We start from the raw sequence: 21,454 nt of genomic DNA, 5'->3' as shown, positions 1-21,454 counted from the left end.
GTGTAGGTGTAAGGCTGCCTTTACTTGTGCTCTAGGGGTCTTTAGCTTCTAGCTTTGTGTTAGTATGTTGCCTTTGCAGGTGTTGGGAAAGATTTTGTGTGGCGTTCGCGGGCATGGAGAGTACTTTCTGGCCTTGGCACAGTTTACATTTCACCATCGAATTCTTGCCCTTTTGTTAAACCAATTCAAAGTAGAATTTATGTCTCCACTCTTAAAGATGTCTTATTTGAACCACTCAGCTGTTTCTCTCTCCCTCCTTCATGGACTCAAGCTAAAGTTTCAGTCACCTCAATCAGCCAGTGGCACATAAGCCTGCACTAAAAGGGATGCTTGATTTGTATTTCTACCTTAAATCTGTGAGGCTCAAAATCTTTTCTGAGCATTAAGGACCTTAATCATATTTGGCATAAACCTACCTTGGACTTGATGGTGAATTGATTAGATTTCTGAGGTCACAAAAACTAACCCAGCTTGTCCATCAATTGAATAATTTCTAAATCTCCTTCCCAAAAATAAGTGAGCCAAATCACTGATGTTATAAACGTGTATTTATTCAATCAAATATAATGGCAGAATGAAAACAAAAGACTTCCTTAATAAGGGAAACAATCATTTTACAGAAGCTGGATGAAAGGCATCTTACATGCTGCCATAACTTAGAAGTGAAACTTAACAGACTGGAGTGACCTGACTTAAAATGAAGAACTGTAACACTGAAACAATGACATGACAACCAAACTTATCTTACTCCAGAACTGAGAAAATACACAATTGGACATTCAAAGTCTTAAAAAATGTGATAAATTCAAAAAGTATTAAAAAAATTAAAAAGGCTGGAAAAATTTAGTCAGCAGACCATTTTTAAATCATGTTATAGTTACAGAAAACAGATAACATAAAAAGCATACTTAAAACAAATAACATCATATGTCCACACTGTACATAAGTCTACAGCAGAGTTTGTGTGTATGTGTTTATATGGATGTCTGTGTTCATGCATGGCAGTGTAGAAGTATTTCCCATACTGGCCTATGATGCTACCAGGGGCTGGCCAGCAAGTCTGGGCTCAAGGCTGGTTGATCTGGCCCATGAAGAGGATAGTTCCTGTGGGCAGAGACAGAGAACTAATCATACTTGAGCAAAACAATCATTATGTAACCTTCTCTCCTTTTTTCTGTTGAACAAGCTAGTATAAAAAGTCCTGCACTTCTCGACTTTGATTGGTCAGTGAGAAAGACATGATATTGAAAAGCATGGCACTGTACAAAAAGTCAAACTGTTTTCAACAGACTCTAATGCTGTGGACATTTTGGTGCTCAGGACACTGACCGCTAAAAACTGGGCTACGACCTTGAACCTATGTGTTAAGGTAGCATCTGTCACCTGCAGATGAGCCATCAGAGAGACAGAAAGAGGGGATAAGGGGGGAGCGTTCTGGGGCCAAGCAAATGTGGAGGCCAACGGAGGTTGGGAAAATCATTCTTAAGTTAATCTGTGATAACCATAATTTATATTAAACCTGAATAATAACCACTCCTATCAAAGCAACAACAACAGCAACAAAAAAAGAATTTCATTCATTTTGACGGTAATACAGCATAGCCTTTTTCAAAATGTAAACCCCTTTTCTAAAAACAGAATGACCTTTTTTGGACTTGTAAACAATGTGGATGGGAAATTTGACTAAAACATTTGGAATGTAATGTCAAACTTCATAGCATAATGGGCACCTCAAGATACCAGAGAATAACGTAGAAGGAACTGAAATAACTTAAAGGGATTTTTTTTCTTTTTTTTTCTGCAAAAACGGCTTAAAAGAGGGTTAAAACACTGGTGGAAAAAAGTGATGAAAAGTGGTTAAAAAGTGGCCAAAATATAACCTGACACGCTGGATGGATTTGTTTCACATATCTATCTTGTAAACCTCTCATAGACAGTGTTTAGGAAAGGGCAGAGATTTTGAATAGAAACTCAGAGGGTGATTGGATGAATGTTCTGTCACATTTTTACAGGCCAATCAGAGCAACAAAACATGTGACGTAGCCGCTACCGAGGAGTAAATTCCGTACAGAACTGCATAACGACTAGACATGTCAGTACACGACTTTTGTCGTTTTTGAAAAGAAAACAACTCAGTGCTGTTCCTTGTTCTTCTTTTACAAAGAAATGTCAAGTTCTGATAAAAACTGGCGCTTTAGCAGCATCCACCTAACCTCTTCCGCCATAATTGCACCGGCCTCTTGTTGCTGTTTGCTTACATCCCGACTCCGCCGCGCCTGAAAATACTGCCCCTTGTCGCTGATTGGTCCTGTCACTTTCTAACTGGGCCCAAACGGTTCAGATGGGAGCGCTCTAAGATGGATTCGCCAGTGAGAAACACAGAAACAGGCAAATCTGCTTTGCAAGGTTTGCAAAAAAGGTTGAAGAGGCAAAAAAATGTGATAAAGCCACAATTATGGGTTAAGAAATGAAAAACATGGCAAAAATGGGCAGTTAAAATGGCGAAAATCAGTTTAAGATAGGAAGCTTAATTAGTGAAAAGGTTAAAAAGTAGCAAAAAAAAAGTGCTACAAATGGGTTTCATGTGGAAACAAATACAGCAAAATGGGCAGAAACAGTGATGAAAAGGAATTAAAAGACATCTGAATCCATTAACAGCTTGACAAACTTTTCAACCTCCAAAAATTAAGTTACTCTTAGCCAGGACGCTAGCACGAATGCTACTGATCCAACACACATAAATTGATGTCAGCATTAAGCCACAACTAGGAGAAACCATTCACTGGGTTTTCAGGGGTCAATTCTGTGGACATGCAAAACATCTGTTTGTGATTCATGGATTTTTAGTGACACATTTGAGTTGGTTTTAGTTGTAAAACAGACATAAATAGTACTGACACAACATCAGCCACAGGTAAAGAGAAGTGTTATGAGGAGGGATGGGAGAAGCACTGTATGCACTAACTGAGCAGACAGACATCCTTATGTAAGCATGGGTAGTAGGTTAATAGGAAGCAAGTTAGGCAAACTAAAGTCATTTGTGAACAAACACTGAAAAGCACTATGAACAGCCTATAAGTGTCAAAACATTTGTTCACTATGCCTGCTTTTCCAACCAAAAAAATATAAAGGAACAGAAAAGCTGCACAGATCATCAAAAAAAGACTACCCAAATTTACCGGGATGCTGATTTGAAATGGTTCACTATTATAAGAGGACCTATGTGTGGACCAGATTTGGTTATTAAGTTACCCTGGGATTTTTAATTTAAAATTACAGACACAGTAGATTCAGGTTTAAAAACACAGAAAAATATTGCAAATTATCAGAGGTCCACAGGCCATACTAATGGGAAACTCTTGGAATTATTTTAACGATGAGAAAACCCATATGCAATTAGAGGAAGTTACCTGTGGGTTTATGTCTGATGAAGAAGAGGAAAGGTCTGTCCACTGTGACCCAGGGTGGGGATGACCTGGCCAACAAAATGGCAGCTAACAAACATAATGAAAGCATGTCAGATGGCATAAGATTATGTATTTTTGTAATTAATGTATTACACTGAAAGTACATTATCAATACACTCAATATTTAAGTCCAAAATTAAGCTAAAAACAAATACTCACTGGTGGCAGCTGCAGCTTTTGTGCCATCTTCATTCACCTCAATTTTGGCTTTCTGGAGAGCCTTGGATACATAAAGAGGTTCAGCACCTAAAACAACAGGAGTAGAACAGGTTCATAATCATTTATTAGCAACTTTTCAGTGGTAAACAACTTGAAAAATTTATTAGGAAACATAAACCAGATGGCCTAGTTGTTATTTGCTCTACATGTATGTAGTCAGCGTGGGCTCAAGTCCAGCCCCTTGCTCCTTTCTTGCATGTCATTTCCCCACTCTCTAATCCCTCTTACTCCATCTACTGTCCTCCTCTATCAATAAAGACATAAAAAAAGACATTTGTACTTTATACCTTGTAAAAGCAGGCAACAAGAGAAGGTAGATCTAGTCTGTCTTTTAAAATAGGTCTGCAATCTATTATGTGCCCGTAACACTGCATATGCTAACATCACTTTTTACATTACACCACATGATGGCACCAGAGAGCCTTGCTGAGTGTTTCTTTTAATTCAACACTTGGGGAGAACAGATGGAGTGTTAACCAGTGATTCATTTCTTCACACTGCATGGTGAGACAGTTTGTTTCCCACTTGCTCTGGCAGTAAACAGCAAACAATATTTGTCATTTAGAAGCCTGTCCTCATACCCAAATAGACCTGTTGTAAATACTTGGAGACAGTGTGTCACCGGTATGGTAGGACTGACTGTGCTTTTACTCACTGATGTGTCTGAAGTCAGCTTTGGCCTGACTGAACATGTCTGTTATTCCCAACGCTGACAGGGGGGCTTCCAGATCTACCTCGGCTTCAGCAGTAAACCTGCAGACAATAAAACATCCAAGAGCACAATGTTACAGTCACATTCATGTAAAGTGAACACAAACAATTCCTCTAGCATTCATCATTTTCCATAAATAGAACTGCAATTATAACTTCAATTTCTGCTGTGAGGGCGATATCTGTTATACAACTTGTATAAAACCACTTTAGGTAATGCTATGTTTGTATTATTTAAAACAAAAAAATAGGGAGTGTTCATCTTGAATACTACAAGATATGGCTCACACAATACCATATCCACTTAACAGTAGCATTGTGTCAGGTCCAACATAGCCTAGTTTTAACACAAGTTTCTAACTTATGACTGACCGTGCAACATAAGTCGATTTATGTTTGAATTTGATCAAACACAGTGGAACAACACCAGATGACGAGGATCCCCAAATCCTCGCTGATCATTTTAACTTCTGGACTTCAAACTTGAAGCCAACTTGCCTGATCTAAACCTTGTAACACCTCAACAGTGACGCAGGCTGACTGTCCGTGCCATGCTACATTATCATGCTTTAATGGAGGATGTTGCACAAAAAGAGTCTCAACCAATCACTGAGTGCATAACCGATCATACATTTCAGAGGATGGGTGCTTCTATATTTCAAATAATTTTTTCTGGCTTGATGTAATATTGTTTTCTTTTGAAAAACTGGATTTTTTGATTTTCATGTGTTATAAGGCAATCATACAGATTAAAACAAGACAGGCTTCAAATAATTAATGTTATACATATTTAATCTTTATATGAAAGTTTAACTTTAGTGATAAAATTATGAAAAAATTAATGTTTCCACAATATTCACATTTTTTGAGCTGTATCTGGGAAACTGGAAAGGTTGACTTACTTGGGGATCAGTAGGCGAACTTTTCTTGTGTGCATGAGTGAAGTCCAGCTGTGCACCGTGGCTGTGCTGATGTGTGGGATAACATGAGACAGAGGGGTGTCCTCTTCTGATGGCAGAACGATCAACATGCTGATGGAGCCACCGTGATAGGGCAGCTCGATCACCTTATATTTCAGTCCCTGGGGTGTGCTGGCTACACCTGGGAGAGGAAAAGAGGTAAGGGGTTAAAAATACGGAACGCATGAAACCTGAAGGATTTTTCACCTGGTGATAAAGAGATTGATTATATGTGGTCCTACTGTCTCTACAATCATGGTGCTTCTCATCTCTCTTTTTCACTGAATAAACCTTTTTAAAGTGATGCATGACTGGCAGTCAACATCTCCTTGTATGGGTGTAAAATAAACCTTTCATTGTACATCAGACAATAGGGTTGGGACTAAATTACTTTTGACAGATTAAACAAAAAATAAGGTTTAGATCATAAATGATCTGTACCACCATTTATAGAACATTCTGGTGATATGTCAGGCTGATATCTGCTGTATATATACAGGCAGAAACGTTCACATCTGCTGTAACATATGAACTTTTAAAGCTGCTCCCTAACAATACCAACGCTATGTTGATGACCTGGTGTATCCTTATTACAGTGTCTCCTGTTTAAGTGTATCTTGCTCTTTCTTTTATTTATGTAGTAATTACCATGAAAAGCCTTCTTTTTACCCTGCAGCTCATACCTAGCCATCCACTCCACATTCACACACTGAAGGCAAATTCAGCCGTGTAGAGTGGTCATCATGATTAACTAATCCTAGTGATACACATCCATACACATTCTCCAGCCACTGAAGCAACAATGGAGCAATTTTGTGCTAAATGTCTTACCCAAGGACATATCAGCATGTGACTGTTGGGGCTGGGGATTGAACCACCAACAAGTTGAGAGACAACTGGCTGTACCAACTGAACCACAGTGACCCGATATACTGCTCTTACATTTTTATACATTAATTTTTTGAAGAGCTCAAAGTTCAAAGTGCTTTGCAACCCAATGTTGTCGTGAAACTCTGGTCTGAACCAGGCTTTAAACACATCAAGATCAGACTGATAAGGAAGGGAACTGGACTGAAATAGTTCTGAAACAGATAAAACAGGTAGCTAACAGCAACACTTTCCTTGTTTATTGGAGTTTTGAGAGAGGAGGCTGTTGGGTCTTAGTGACTGAAACTGTTTGTGTGTTTGGTGCTGTGTTAGTAATCTCATTGCACAGCATACACTATCAGAACAGAACTATTAAATATGTCATTATATATCGTGATGTGTTGGGTCAGTAGCAATTTCAAACTGGTTGGTTGGTTGGTTGGTTGGTTGGTGGGTTGGTTGGCAGGCAACACAACTCAAAAGTTATGGATGGATTTTCATTAAATTTTCAGGAAATGTCAGAAATGGCATAAGGAAGAACTGATTAGATTTTGGGACTGATCCGGATCACCGTTTGGATCCAAGAATTTTTTAAAGGATTCTTTATTATTGCGAGATAGGGCTAATGCCAGAGGTCCGCACTGTTACCACTTTACACCAGAAGATGGCAGACATCAGTAACTTCAATCCCAGCAGCATGTTTTTGGTGTGTTTTTATTCAAAGTTTTGGAGTTTCTAGAGTTTGAAAGACGCATGCCCGGTCAAGGAGACAAGTCGGAGCGTAACAGACAGAAAGACAGCGAATTGTAGCAAAAATACTCACAATGCTGGGAGGAATATAGGAATATTCCACCCTATGCCATGACTTCCAAACATCTGGTGAGACCATGGGTGCTTCTGCCATGACAGTCCAACCATAGCGAAGCCAGTGCTTTGCCTCATTGTGTCTCCACCCCACCAGGGAGGGAGTAATCTGCGAATTAGATTTTGGGAGTGGTCTGGATCACCATCTGGATCCAGGAATGTTTTTAAAGGATTCTTCACTATTGGGAGATAGGGCTAATGGCGGAGGTCTATGCTGTTTGAGTGCTTTTCTAATTTACTTTTAATGGTTAGACAATGTGTGGGAATTTACATGGAAATCTAAGCATTGATAGTACTTTCCTGCAGCTGTGCAAATTGTGATAAATGTTCAATTCCATACTGAAATTTACAATAACACAGACATGACTTAGATTTCTACTGTGCTTTCAAAGATCCATTTTAAAAGAGTTGTATTCGACTTAAAAAAAAAAACTTTTAATGTTGATTATAACTTGGGGTTTCTTCGTCTTTTTCAAGAACAGCACTCTTCTCACCCCTTCTTCATGATCCTAAGTTGCAAAACAAGACTGACAAATGTACTGTTTAACTTTGATGTCAAAGTAATTTTTGGCCAAAGAAAACAAGCCCCAACATGAGTCTTAGACCACAAACATCCTCTTATCTTGGACCACACAGTTCCTCTAGCTTTATATTGGCAGCAAATGAAATCGCAACGCAGTATGTTCTGAAGTCATGACATCAAGAATATAAATACAAGTTTATCACGCTTGAGTCAAAAGATTTAGGGTGTTACGGATTTTTTTCCCAATGAACTGTCTGAAATAATTTAAAGACAGTAACTCAAACAAATCGCAGACATTCAGACTAATGTCAACACACTGCAGGAAATGGTAGAGAGACACAAACCTCCGTGCGTCACAGCTTAACATGACCTCAGTTTAACTCCAGCACTGTGTGAGAATCTATCTGCAGTACCCGCCACGCCTACACAACTCTGATAGTTCATCTAAATATAGACGTCTGACTGGTGTATCATTTCATTTCACACAGGACCAAATAATGTCCTGTGGATGTGGCATGTCTCAGCTTGTGTTTCTCTGCGGCTACACAGAAGCTGAAGCAGGAATCACAGACTGGAATCTGCTGATATAAAAAGCAAAACAAATCAAAAATCAAAAATATCACAACTAACTAAAGTTACAGAAAATGAACAGATCTGAGAGTAAAAGAATAGCCTGCATGTAAAGATGCACAAAGAAATAGATAAAGATGGCATCAAGGGGAGCACCCAGTAAACATCACATCTGCTTCTGGCTGAGGGGGAGAACAAACCACTTACTCCAATGCCAAAGAGCTGCTGTATGCCGTTCTACACTACCTACAGACTTTTTTAAAATCTCGATTTTTTTCAATATTTTCATTTCATATTTTAACCAACCAATGCACAATGTGGAGAAAACTGTGGCTGCAAGTCATCTTATGAGAGAGCTTGCTCCAAGGAATCTAAAATCTGAATGTGTTTGTCCCTAGTCAGTGCCTCATTGCATGCAACTTCAATGTCAATTTCACCTTACCCAACAAAGTGTTTGATTGTTTCAGGGGTGTCATAAATGTTTGATTAATTGACAATGTGTTAAGTTTAATTTCTCATATCTACAGAGACTGTGATTTGATCTCTTACAGGTCAATTAACGAGGTAGAAAAGGATCATTTGTCCAATCTTTTAATACGTGCTGGAAATAATGGGAGCGTATTCTGTTTGGTTTTCCCCACAGGATCCCCTGCCCCTGAGTATGACACTGACTGTATCCATGTATTCGTGTTTTTATGTCATAATTGCTCAATGAGAAGTTTTGAGTATGTATAGCTGTTACATTGATGTAACACACTTACTAACCACCTACCTGACAGGTAAGAAAATTTTGTTACTGCATGCAGCTGAGCATTTACCAGTCTCAGATGCTGCCTACGTGCTCTAACTAGTTAAATCTTTTACATGATACCATTTGTTTAGTTTGATATACTTACCGATAAGGAAACAAGCCTTGATTTACTCCTAAAGATATCATCAGTGAAAGAAAGCCAAGAGGAAATTGTTGACTCATGCTGTTAGATGCTCTGTTTATTGTTACCCTTTATTGACCTTAAAGACTTCTGCTAATCCTGCCATCAAATATTGTGTTGACATCATTAAAATATTGCAGTTTAAACAGTATTACCTCCCCAGAAATTTTACTGAAAGAGACAGTTGACAGTGATCCTACTATCATTCCATAACATCACCGTGCTAATGTAAACTGATTAGCATTCATCTCTGAATTTCTTGCCCACCTCTTCCCCCAACAACAGCATTACTGACCCACCTCATCACAAACACATGTAACTCTGTAACTTTAAAGACTTTCATCTGATTGGATGGGAAAGGGGAGGGATTCTCTGCTAAACATACAGTATATCAATGGTTCCCAACCTATTTTCCTATGAGCCCCCCCTTACTTGTATCATAGAGGACCCCCAGGACCAACCCAAACAAAAGGTGAAACACGGATGTCAAAAATTAATGTCAAATTTCAAAGTTTTCATTGTTCAAATCTATATAAAATAGCCCCACACAAAGGTTTTCTTACCAACAGACCTACGCATGAACTATTCATAAGTGTTTTATCATGATTTTGTTGGTTAGTATGAGTGAATATGATTTTGGCAACCCTGAAGCAGACAGAGCCTTGCACCCCCCTGAAATCTCTGGCACACCCCAAGGGGGTCCCGGACCCCAGGTTGAAAACCAATACACTAGATGATAGTCATTCAAGTGAAGTTCTGTAAGAATTTTGCTGCGTTTTGTGACTGAAATGGTGCCCCTGGTGCTGTATAAAGGGTCACAAGTGCTTAATACTTTCAGGTTTAGCACCATTCTTCTGCGGCTGTCAAGTGATGTAAACATGTTTTTTTAACAAGGTGGAAAATTAAAATGCCTACACAGCAACTTAATGGAGTATGCCACTTTCCTAAGCTCCTTTTGCCCTCCAGGTCTCAGCAGCAGCAGTCATGTGACTGAAAGCTGTAAAGTACACGCTAGCTAAAAATGTAACCTTTTACACATTTGTTTTCAAGCAGATATTGCATACATAACTCAAGGACAGACAATTCATTATTTAAGCAAACACTGACTCTAAAGGTGACTTTAGGCATCCAAAGAAAATTTCAGAGCATCACTGTTTTAAAGTTAATATGTTTCACTCACTCTGTTTGAAAACTTTAATAAAGGAGCTTCGCATTTAACCTTTTTTGTCCATTTTGGCATCCCAAGGTCATGAAAACGGGATAATTAAGATTAAAAAACTGCTGTGCCGCATGCTGTGTTGTGCTTATTTTGCACAGAAGTTTTGTCATGTTCTATTTTATGTTTTAGTGTTTCTTGTTATATTTTGGCTGCAATAATATATTTACAAGACAAAAAAACAGAGTTTTTATTTATTAATTAAAAATTATTATTATATCTTGTAATTTCTGTATATTTATATATTTACCCACTTATGTTAATTCACTTTTAGATTTTAGACAAATTCAAAATATATAAAGTGTTAAGAGGGAATAAGTTTAATAAATGCATATGATACAGATGATATTAAATGAGGTAACATAAAGAATAATGTTTAATAATTGTGATTTTAACATTATAATAGTCCTGATTTTGATTTCTACCATAACAGAGCATCCCTCATGGATAACATATTGATTCACTATCTAACAAACAAGTCATCTTTATGATAAGGCCCTCACACTTATATTGCATTATTTTTGCACTGTTTAATATACAAACTGTTTTCTATTGTATATATTAATATTTGGTGTTTATATTCTATTCTATTCTATTCTCATCACAGCTGTTTTAGGCTAGTTCCAAGAGTGACTAAATGGCCAGCAAAAACACATCAAGATTAAAAGAAACAAGATTGGATTGGCCAAAGTGCTAAACTTGAGGATTCACTTACAATAGTCAACAGACCAAGGCATGACATCACTAAGTCTACATCACAACAGCGTATAATCTGTATTTAGAGCTGTAACACATAAAAATCCCCGAAATAAGCCCCATTTGTAAACTAGAAAAGCACTCAGAGAGCGCAGACCTCCACCATTAGCCCTATCTCCCAATAGTGAAGAATCCTTTAAAGAATTCCTGGATCCGTCCCTAATCTAATCAGTTCTTACTTTTGCCATTTCTGACATTTCCTGAAAATTTATTCAAAATCCGTCCATAACTTTTTTAGTTATGTTGCCTGCCAACAAAACCCACCCACCCACCAACCAACCAGTTTGAAATTGCTGACAAACAAACTAACTAACTAACAAACTAACAAGAAAACAAACTAACTAACAAACCCACCCGATCACATAACCTCCTTGGCAGAGGTAAAAGAGAAATAATCTATTACAGGGGTCTCCCAGAGTGATAAACAGGCCAAACTGTATTCATTGGAATCAGTAATGTTTACAACATTGTGTTACGGTGTAGCTTCGTAGTACTATCTGTTTTTACCATATGGTATTTGCACACCTGCTGGCTACCAATACAGCTGTTAAAACCTCTGTGTATGGTAACAGAAACAACATAGATATTAAGTAAAGACCCACAGTATGCAAGTGGCTTGGCAAATCTCTTTTGGTCACTAGTCTTTTATTTGGTAAACCAGCACCCCGTAACATTTATTTACTTCACTGTACACTACCATTTTCTTTAAATGCAGAATTACCACCTAGCGAGGGATAAAACACGTTCCAAAGTGGCACCACCAGCCTGGTCTGCTTTGCTACACCCTGTATCTCTGCACATTTTAAGCCGTGAAAGCAGCAGCTACCAACACACAATAAATGAGGGTGAGATTTTAATCCAGTGTGGTCACATGAGATGTGCGATGGTGGTGGCTTAGAGTCATGATGGCATATATCTCTGCATTTTATACTGATATATTGGTCTTATTGCTAGATAGGACACAGCCAACTTTCAGTTGAAAAAATAGGTTTTAACAGTGCGTCTCAAATACCGTATTTTAAGGGAACTATAAAGGAAGCTTTGAGTAAATGTTATAGGTTGGTGGAGTGTAGTTAAGAACATTTTTGATGAGGCATCACATTGCATCTAAAACACTGGCAAAGAAATATTCAAAGAGCAAGTCGAATACAGCAGACACATCGGAAACCTTCCCCACATCCGCACTCACCAATGTTAAAGACCGACAGCTGGGACATCATTGGAACTTTGTATACATTTCCATCGCCCCCGTTGAAGGGCCTCATCTTGGTGTTCTCGGGCTGGAAGCGAGACTTCCATAAGCCTTTGAAGTAGATTGAGTTGACAGCAACCAGACGGGTCATAGCCGCGTCCAGCATGTCTGCTTTGATCAGGCTGGGGATGTGACCTGGATAAATATGCACACAGGAGTATTAAAAGGGTTAGAGAAGTCTGATCAGAAAAAAATATATTTTTACATTCAACTCAACACAAATAATGCATGTTATCTCCCAGGTGTACCTTTGTACATGCAAGAAACTTGACTGTATCTGAAAATCTTGGCCTCAGACTTGGGCCTTGCAAAAATTTCAGCAATAGTACAAATGTATGAGGCTTAGAATAGACTAGATTTTAAAGTCAGTATACAGCGAGCCAAAACAACTAATGCAACTCTCATCATCTATGTGCTGTCAGAAGGCTGATAATAGATTAACACTATGTATATTTCTAACACAATCTGAAGAATTTAAATAATTTGTACTCAAATGTTAAGCTCTAGACCTTAACTGATTAGGAATACTTATAAATACACCTCTATATACATACATCTTTAGCAAAAAAAATAAAAAGAAGTGGTCTACGGGTTTTAAATTCTCTTAAAATTCTGAATATACTTTGACATTACTGGCTGCTCTTACCAGGTATGGTCATTTCTGCATCAAGTGTCATAACAATCTCCATATAACAGTTGAGTTTGTAGTGTATGCCTGCCTTTAAAAAGGTTTTTTGGGCATAACTCGAGTTTGTTTTTGATGACACATCTGTGCCTCCCACCTTTGGTCTTGTTGTTGACCCATGCATTGATTTCTTCTGCTGCCACATCAGGGTTGCTGAAGTCCATGCTCCTGCTCTCACACTGGAAGTTGTCTTTGTTGGTGGCTATAAAGGTCCCCTCCAAGGGGAAGCCCTCTTGTGTGAACAAGGCATTGGCAATAAGCACAGCGTCCTGGTTGGACTTAGCTGTCAAGGCCTTGTGCAGCTTCTTCAACATCCTGTATGGGCCTGTGAAGTAAAGAAATATTATTATTTCCATAGATTGCTTATAAAAGTTAACATAGTCATGCTTACAGCATTCACTACTTTGTGAACTAATGCTTATAGCAAAAAGTTAGGCATTTTGGCCATAACTATCTTGTTTTTGTGGAGCCAGAAGAGACCATCAAGTGATAAGCATTGCAACAACTATCCTAGCTGACAGATTAACATGTTTGTTATAAGTCAATCACATGGTATCCATGTCTTTAAACATCTCCTGCATATCATCTCTTTGCACTCAATGCATTATCATTTGGTAGATTAACATTATATTGCTTTGATTAACACTTGAAACTAGAGCCCGACCGATTTATTGGCAGACCAATTAATAGGGCCAATTACAGCGTATCACAGATCAATCAACATCGGCCAATATGTAGCCATTATATTAACTTTTTTTGCTGCACAGGGATTTTGTCTCTGCTCCTGTCGCTCTGTGTCCCTGTTGAACTCAGCCCGAGCCTGGCCCCGCCCCCTCAAACACAGCTGCTCTACCCTACTCAGTGTTGCCAACTTAGCGACTTTGTTGCTATATTTAGCAAGTCTTCAGACCCCTCTAAAGACTCTTTTTCAAAAAAGCGACTAGTGACAAATCTAGCGACTTTTTCTGGTGTTATTGGAGAGTTTTGGAGACTGACGTGAAAGCACGTATCGTTGTTGCTCTTCTCAGTGAGCAGCAGCTGCTGCCGTGGGTCCCTCCCCGTCCTTAAGCACTCACAGGCAGCCAAGTCCTTGCGCAGCAGTCCCTGCTGCATTCGGACACACTCGGCTTGTTTTGCTACTTGTGTGTGCCACACATCAGCTCCAGGTCTTGCCGGTGCTGCTTTCACACAGGGTGTGAGTTTTCTGCATGTCAGCCTCATCTCCCTGCTCTCAAAGCCCTGTCCTTAGTAAGTTTTACCTCAATGAACCCCGCTAAAAGCGACTTGATTCAGTGTACAGAGGAAGTTTATCCATAGAAATGCTAAACCAGACTTTTACTGTGAAAAGCACAAACCAGAAAAGCATTCATACAGAGTTAATCTTTCCTGTGACATATTCTACCAGTGTGGAGACAGAAAGATTCACTAATAGTAGATCTTTAGAGAACAACTTTACAAAATAGGTGCATTTAAGCTTGTGGCCTTCCTCAGGGTTATCAAGAAACACATTGTAAACATATTCTATGTGCATATTTGCCACAACGATGTTAATATGGCTCTCCATTTGCCATTTTCCTGTCTAATATGGTCCACAGCCACAATAAAAGAGTATTACACAGTGTTTTAATGTCGTCTAAGTTGCATCTTTGTGAAATAAACAAAGACAAATGCAACTGTTAATTCACATGTCCACATTAGTGTTCATGTACAGTAATATATCCTGTGTATATCAATGTTCTTATTGACCAATATATCGGTTATCGACCACTATATCAGATATCAGTTTTTTTAGCCCTCAACATCGGTATCGGCATGGGCCCCAAAAATCCCATATCGGTCGGGCTCAACTTGAAACTGTCATTTGTGACCACCAACTTATTATGATAATGTCTACTGTGACAATAAATAAGAATATTTTCCATTTGATTTCACACAGTCTAATTATTGAAATTCACTAGCAGTCCCCATAGCTGTTCTAAATGGCCACTGCCTTGTTGCCACTCTCTCTATAATCTGATGTAAACAGCAGTGTACCGATAGCATTGACAGCAGCTCATTTGAAAAGCATGGTTAACACTAGGGGTGGGAATCACTAGTGGCCCCACGATACGATACAATCACGATAATTGTGTCAAGATTTGATATTATTGCAATTTTACACATTTTGCAATACAGTGAGTATTGTGGTACCATATATTGCAATACACCATCTACACCATTTTTTTCATTTGTTAGGTGATTTAGCGTTAGCCTTGCCCTCATGTTTGTCATATTTCCACAGTATTTTATTTTCATGTAGCACTTCTTGCAAACCTCATGTGCCATGTCCATCTCATTCATGCCTTTCTTGCATTTCTAATGTCTTTCCCCTGGTGCTGCCATGTTTGTTGTACTAACTTTCTGCTTCTCTATGACCGTTCACCTCTGCCAACCTCACTGGACAAACAATTGTCCAAACAATTTATTTTATTTGTCCATCATTATAGACTCCAGTTCATGTTAACAATTAATTTGAAAAAAATCAATACTTGGTGAACGATACGATACGGTATGTCACCAGACAAAATATCGCGATACTATGCTGTATAGAGTTGTTCAGATTCCGATACCAGTATTGGAACTACGTCTGATACTGGTTAAAATGCAGGTATTGGTATCAGTGAGTACATGAGTTTATGTACCTATCTGATACCGTTTGGTTTAGCTTTATATTTTGCTTTGTTTAGCCATGCAAAATGTTAGTGCTATAAACCGGAAATCAGTTCTTCTTCCCTACCACTGTATGAAAGGGCTTCTGTTTTTAGCGCAGCGAAGAAGAACTAAGGGACATGCAGCAGCAGCAAAGAATGGAGGCTGTGTAACAGTTTTTCTCTGAATGTGATCGTTAAAACGCCTTCCAGACCGGTGCTGTCGTACAAGACAAGAAGTGACACAGTTTATCAAAAGTTAAATTACTTTTGAACCATAAATCATTGCATCTTACTTGTTTTTCTTCTTGAAGCTAGCCATAGTGTTTCCCCATTGACACTACTGATGCTTTTGAATCCTGTTCAGCAGCATTTTCACTGAGCCTGGAACTCGTGTGACTTTTGGGGACTTTGATGATTAAATCCACACCAGTAAACTCGATATTGAACGTCTTTTTATCCATTTGAATTGAATTACGATCATTTATTACCGCTAGCTTGAATGCTAACCACCATATTGTTACTCTCTTTGAGTGTCTGTCAGCCAATAGCAGGCTGTTCCGTAATCACACCCACCCCTAGTTAACACTGTTTTGATCTAGTTTTGCAGAGGCTGTGTCAGGTATTCACATATAACCAAGCTAATGAGTGACAATATTCAGCCCAAGAATACATGCTAACCTACAATCTGAGGTGGAAAGTAACTTATTACATTTACTCAAATTTCTGTAATTGAGTAGTCATTTTGGGTACTTGTACTTTATTGAGTACATTTTGAAATCAGTAATTATACTTTAACTTAAGTTTTAGCCAGAAGAACTGTTTTTACTTGAACAGTCATGTAACTTTTCCACCTCTGTTGACTACACAGTAGCACATCCTTAAACAGCTGATGTATTTTTATTTCATTATAGAGGTGTGACCTGACCTGAAAAAAAGCTTGTTGGAGATCCATATAATTTCATGGTGTTGTTGTCAATAAGGAAAGTTCATATTTTAGTTTAGAACTCCTCAGTGGACACTAAAGCTGGACAATTACAGCAAGTAAATCACAACATGTCCTACTGCAGTTTTCAAATCACAGAAGTTACAATGCTTCTTTGACCTGACAATGTGTTTAAAACAATTTCACGCAATTTTTTGCAGCATAGAAGTTATGCTCTACACATCATGCAAATGTTGAAGCATCTTTATTTTCTAGAATATTTCTGTAAATGTTTTTCTTTTTTTAAAATGTGAATGATATAAAAATGACAATTCCCCTAATACAACATTTCACATTGCATCTGGCCTATGAGTCAAAATAATCTAACATTTTTTCAAAGTTTTTTAGCCCTAGTTTTCATGATGATTGCTACAAGGCTTTATGTTCAACAAGTCAGGAAATTTACAACTGTGATCAAAGCTGGTGAAAGTAGGCTGATAAAGATATTTTATTCACACTGATTCATGTATCATGTTATGTCATCCTTACATAAATGCCTGGCCTATATGAAAGAACAGTTAGTGTTTAATCTAATATTGTTTTGGCAATAATACAGAGTGATTTGTTGCTTGTGTTTGTTAGAAAACACCTAATCTTAAAAACATAAACATAAGTAATTCTACTTCTACTGAAGTAAATTTTAGCCAGAGTAACTGAACTTTTACCTGAGTACAATTGTCATGTACTTTTTCCACCACTGCCTGCAAAAAGGCTTAAAAGCCAGCGGTGCTAGCACTGCAACCGTTAGCCACATTTTAGATACCAACTTTGCACCCTTTCTGTAGGAAGTTGGCTTACACAATGTGCTTACTTGACTTTGGACGAGTCAGCTAAATGCAATTTTTTTCTTCTTTCTTTTTTAACACCGGAGGTTGCTGTTAGTAGAGACCTAGAGTATGATTGTTTTTCTGCAATAGAAATATTTTTGTGTCTATCAAAGTCTCCCCATGCAGGTCACTGAGAGAATGCAAATTTAATGCAGTGTTGCATTGACTCTAGGCTGCATCCACTTCTTATACACAGTCAAGGATTGCATCATAATTTTGTCAACAGTTGAAATATTATTGTAATCACTAAAGGTTTGGTCATGTGTAGAGAAAATTTAGTAAAAGTTTATAAAACACCATCAAAACTTTAGTTAGTGTCCAAGCTTCTACCACCAGATAGCCCTCTTACCATTTTTCTTGTAGCGGAGAGCACTGAGGACCTGCTTCCGGGTCTCTCCATGGGCTCCTGGTAGCAACATCCCAAGAATAGAGGCTACTCCATGAGGTGACAGAACTACATTTTCCAGAGGCTTTGATTGGACTACTTGCTGAAAAACCTGTATGCCAAGATCAGAGCCTCGTTCACCGTAGGTGGGAGCCTGGGACAGCACACCAATATGGCCATACAAGCTCACCAGTGCATACAGCAGCAACACTGAGAGGTGTTTCATTTTTAACCTCTACAGCATCTGGTAAAAAACAAAGAACACAGTATTAAAGTAGGAATTAACAATATAACCTAATAACAAAATCTCTTATTTGTTCCACAAACTTTGATTAAATGTTCCAATCCATTTTCCAATTACACATGATAAAAAAAATGACTCAAAAAAAGTTTTGCTTTTTTTTTCCTAATTAAAGCTTAACAAAAGCAAACTGTATTTCCCCTCTGGGCTTGACAAAGTGAAGTTCATCTGTGATAACTATAGTTCACACTTAACCTGGATTATAACCACTCTTATCAAAGAAACAAAAAAAAGATTATGATGTTGCTGTGGTAAAATATAATATTTTTCAAAATGAGAACCACTTTTCCTAAATCAGAATTACCTTTTTGGTATGTTTAAAATGTGGATGGGCACACTGACTTAATCATATGAAAAGTAATGTCAGCCCTCAAAGCTATGCTATGATTAACAGAAATGTCAGGATGCCAGAGATAAAGAAGAAACTAAAATAACTCTAAGGGAAAATTAATTGAATAATGCAAAAAGAGGCAAAAAAATGGGAAAATTGCCTAAATGGGTTGCACAGTATAAAAAAATGGAGGAACAAAATGGTGAAAAGTGGTAAGAGTGGCAAAAGAAAGTTTTAGAAAGTTGCAAAAATGGGCTCAAAGAAGTAAAAATGGTACAAAAATCACAAAAAGAAAACAAAACTGTCAAAATAGATGGGAAAAAAAGGTGAAAAGCAGGTAAAAGAGGCAAAATGGGTTGAATGTGTCAAAATGAATGAAAAGTGGCAACAATGGTTATAGAGGGAAAATGGGCAAAAAAGTGGCAAAGTGGAGGCAAAGTACTGAATAGGCAGTAAAAAGCAGTAAAATAGGTTGAAGTTTGGAAAAATGGGCAAAAAATTGCAAAAAAAATTGGCAGAAAAAGTGGTAGAAAATGCTAGCCCATGAGCAAAAATTGGTCAAATGTGGCAAAAAAACATTGATTAGAAGAAGTAAAAATGGGTCCAAAATTGGCAGGGGAAATGGTGAAAAGTGGTTAAAAATTGCAAAAAGGAGTTACAGGTGTCAAAAATTGGCGAAAAATGGGCCCATTCTCTGGGTTTATCAGGGGTCCAGCCAATTCTGTGGGCGGGTCTGCTGGCAGCATGTTATTGCTGTATGTATCTATGCAGGAACAAGGCTGAAAGATGTAGAAGAGGAAGTTAAAGAGAGTATCTAGATTTTGAAAACAGTCCTACGCCACAGTTACAAATCAACTGGCTCAGTCCCAGTACACTCCTGGCCCCAACCACTTAACCCTCTCCCTAGGGTTTTGCATTTCTATGGGATAGGGTGTCCCCATTCTTGTTGAGCTGGAGGTGTAGGCTGAAGTGCTTGAGGCCTTTTAAACACTGATTTAGTTTCTTGGTGAATAAGATTAGAAAATTATGCCTACCATCGTCAATCTAAGTTTAATGTTATTTCAGTGCATTTTAAACAAGTATGCTTAAAAATCTTGTAGAGGACATTTGCAGTAAATTCATCATATCAGCTACAAGAACTTGAAAGGGTTGCCCTATTTTATAAGTGGTTGATTTCACCACTACCCATTATTACTCTGTTTATCATAGGAAGGGGGCACTTGGAGGATTGAGGTTAAAAATGGGACTGAGTCTGAAAGTACCAAGGCAGCCTCAAGTGCCCATTAGTTGTCTGACACTGGTTACTGTTTTACCTGAACACAGTCAATATTTTATCATAATAAGACACATCAAATGCAGTGCTGAAACTTGTTTAAGAATATTTTCACTGGGATAATCATTGCTTTATGACTGTATGACCAACCAAAATTAAACCAAACATTTATTTTATTGTGTCCTTAGGCAACAAAGCCATTCATCAAGCTCTGCAGGATCTGACTAATTCTTATTCAAACTGTCTAAAATGTTAATGTTTCACCATATGCAGTCAAGTGAAACTGGGCACTTATTTTAATCTCCAACTTTAGACCGAATCATATCATTAGGAGAGTGATTCAGCCTCCCCACATTAAAGAAGAATAGGTGAAGCTACCAAAGTCAGCCTGAAAAACTACTGGCTTGGAGGGACATGTTGCTATCTTTGGAAACATGTATGTTCTTACTGGTACCTAAATCTTTAATTTGTTTCTTACCAATTTTGGTGGGAAAAAAGCTGTGAAAAGACATTGGTGGGTATTTTTTGTGGAAAATTACACTCTTTTGATAAATGACAGCAGAGGTTTTATCCTCAGTTTAACTGATGTTCAAGCTGAATTATTTTGGTCAAGTTCAAAGAACCCTGCCTTAATTTGCAGGCATAGAGCAAGGTAGGCTATGTGATGTGTCCAGATTTGCTGAATGAGCTAGAATTTAAGATCAAACATATTTTCCAGGAGTAATGTTGGTCAAATGTCAATGATGACCCACCAAAACATTTTAACAATCTCGCCATGCTTCATGCATTTACACTGAAACTGCCTCTTCATGCAGCAACTTCAGGAATAAAGCTGCCCAACACTTGATGCGAGACGCACTTTAGGCTGCAACTGTCTAAACTTTAAACAAGACTAAGTCCTTTCTTTGATCGGTTAATGTTACTTCGTGATTGCTGATTTAAGCATCAAATAAAACACACCTGACAGGCAAGCTGTGTAATCTTTATATCAGATATACACATTTCATATTTGTACGGTAAATAAAACAGTTGCCGTCGAAAGAAAACAGAGTAGAAGATGCTACAAAACCTTATAAAGCTAGTCACAACATTCTAACCCGTTTATAGGGGCTAATTATAAAGAACGGTTGTAAGATTGATGTAACGGTCAAAACGGCAGCTCTTACCTATCACGAGGTGACGTTCTTTCGACTTTTCCCGCAGGTGAAAGTTTGACTGTTTTCTCGGCTTTTTACTCCGGCTCCAACGTAAAACGAGGATAAATTCGCTATAAAATCAAAACTGTCAGTATTCCAGTCAAAATGTGGGCGACTACTAACGCCACAGTTTTTTCAAAGAGGACTTTATTGGACTGAACTCCGCCTACAAACAGCGGAGCATGAAGGGAGTATCTTCGTGTCAATTTCACACCAACGGAAATTAATTTCCGGTAGATTTTCGACCTAAAACTCGAAATAATACCATCAGTTCCATATTTTTTCAAATCCTCGTTCAAATATCTAAAAATTTCACTGAACTTTGCCAAGCAATTAGCATTTCCTTACAAGTATATAAAGTTTACATGCCACATATATGCTACTTTTGTTGGCCTTTGGTTTTGCTTACTTTTGCTAACTTGACATAACTTTAAAACTCAAAAGGTGT

At 38.0% G+C, this 21,454-nt stretch overlaps 1 protein-coding gene across 1 annotated transcript; it reads right to left on the bottom strand.

Moving 5' to 3' along the window:
- Window positions 1-533: 533 nt before the first annotated feature.
- On the bottom strand, window positions 534-21,175 carry serpine2 (serpin peptidase inhibitor, clade E (nexin, plasminogen activator inhibitor type 1), member 2). Its single transcript, XM_041811599.1, has 9 exons — window positions 20,977-21,175; window positions 17,870-18,149; window positions 13,119-13,346; window positions 12,274-12,471; window positions 5,300-5,498; window positions 4,342-4,439; window positions 3,627-3,713; window positions 3,411-3,494; window positions 534-1,104 (listed from the first exon to the last, which is right to left on the bottom strand). Exons 2-9 carry the CDS (start codon window positions 18,129-18,131, stop codon window positions 1,067-1,069), a joined length of 1,194 nt encoding a protein of 397 aa, XP_041667533.1. The 5' UTR covers window positions 18,132-18,149; window positions 20,977-21,175; the 3' UTR covers window positions 534-1,066.
- Window positions 21,176-21,454: the final 279 nt, after the last annotated feature.

This window comes from Cheilinus undulatus, linkage group 2, assembly GCF_018320785.1.
Source record: "Cheilinus undulatus linkage group 2, ASM1832078v1, whole genome shotgun sequence".
In the NCBI taxonomy this organism is placed as follows: Eukaryota; Metazoa; Chordata; class Actinopteri; order Labriformes; family Labridae; genus Cheilinus; species Cheilinus undulatus.
Note: the sequence above shows the minus strand (reverse complement) of the source record. Positions and strands in the feature narration are given on the sequence as shown.

Excerpts from the sequence above, each read along its gene's own strand:
- serpine2 (XM_041811599.1), bottom strand. The coding sequence starts at position 18,131 with ATGAAACACCTCTCAGTGTTGCTGCTGTATGCACTGGTGAGCTTGTAT. Across the intron at positions 12,472-13,118 it reads GGTCAACAACAAGACCAAAG|GTCACATCCCCAGCCTGATC; the intron begins GTGGGAGGCACA and ends ATATTTATCCAG. Across the intron at positions 1,105-3,410 it reads CATCAGACATAAACCCACAG|GAACTATCCTCTTCATGGGC; the intron begins GTAACTTCCTCT and ends CTCTGCCCACAG.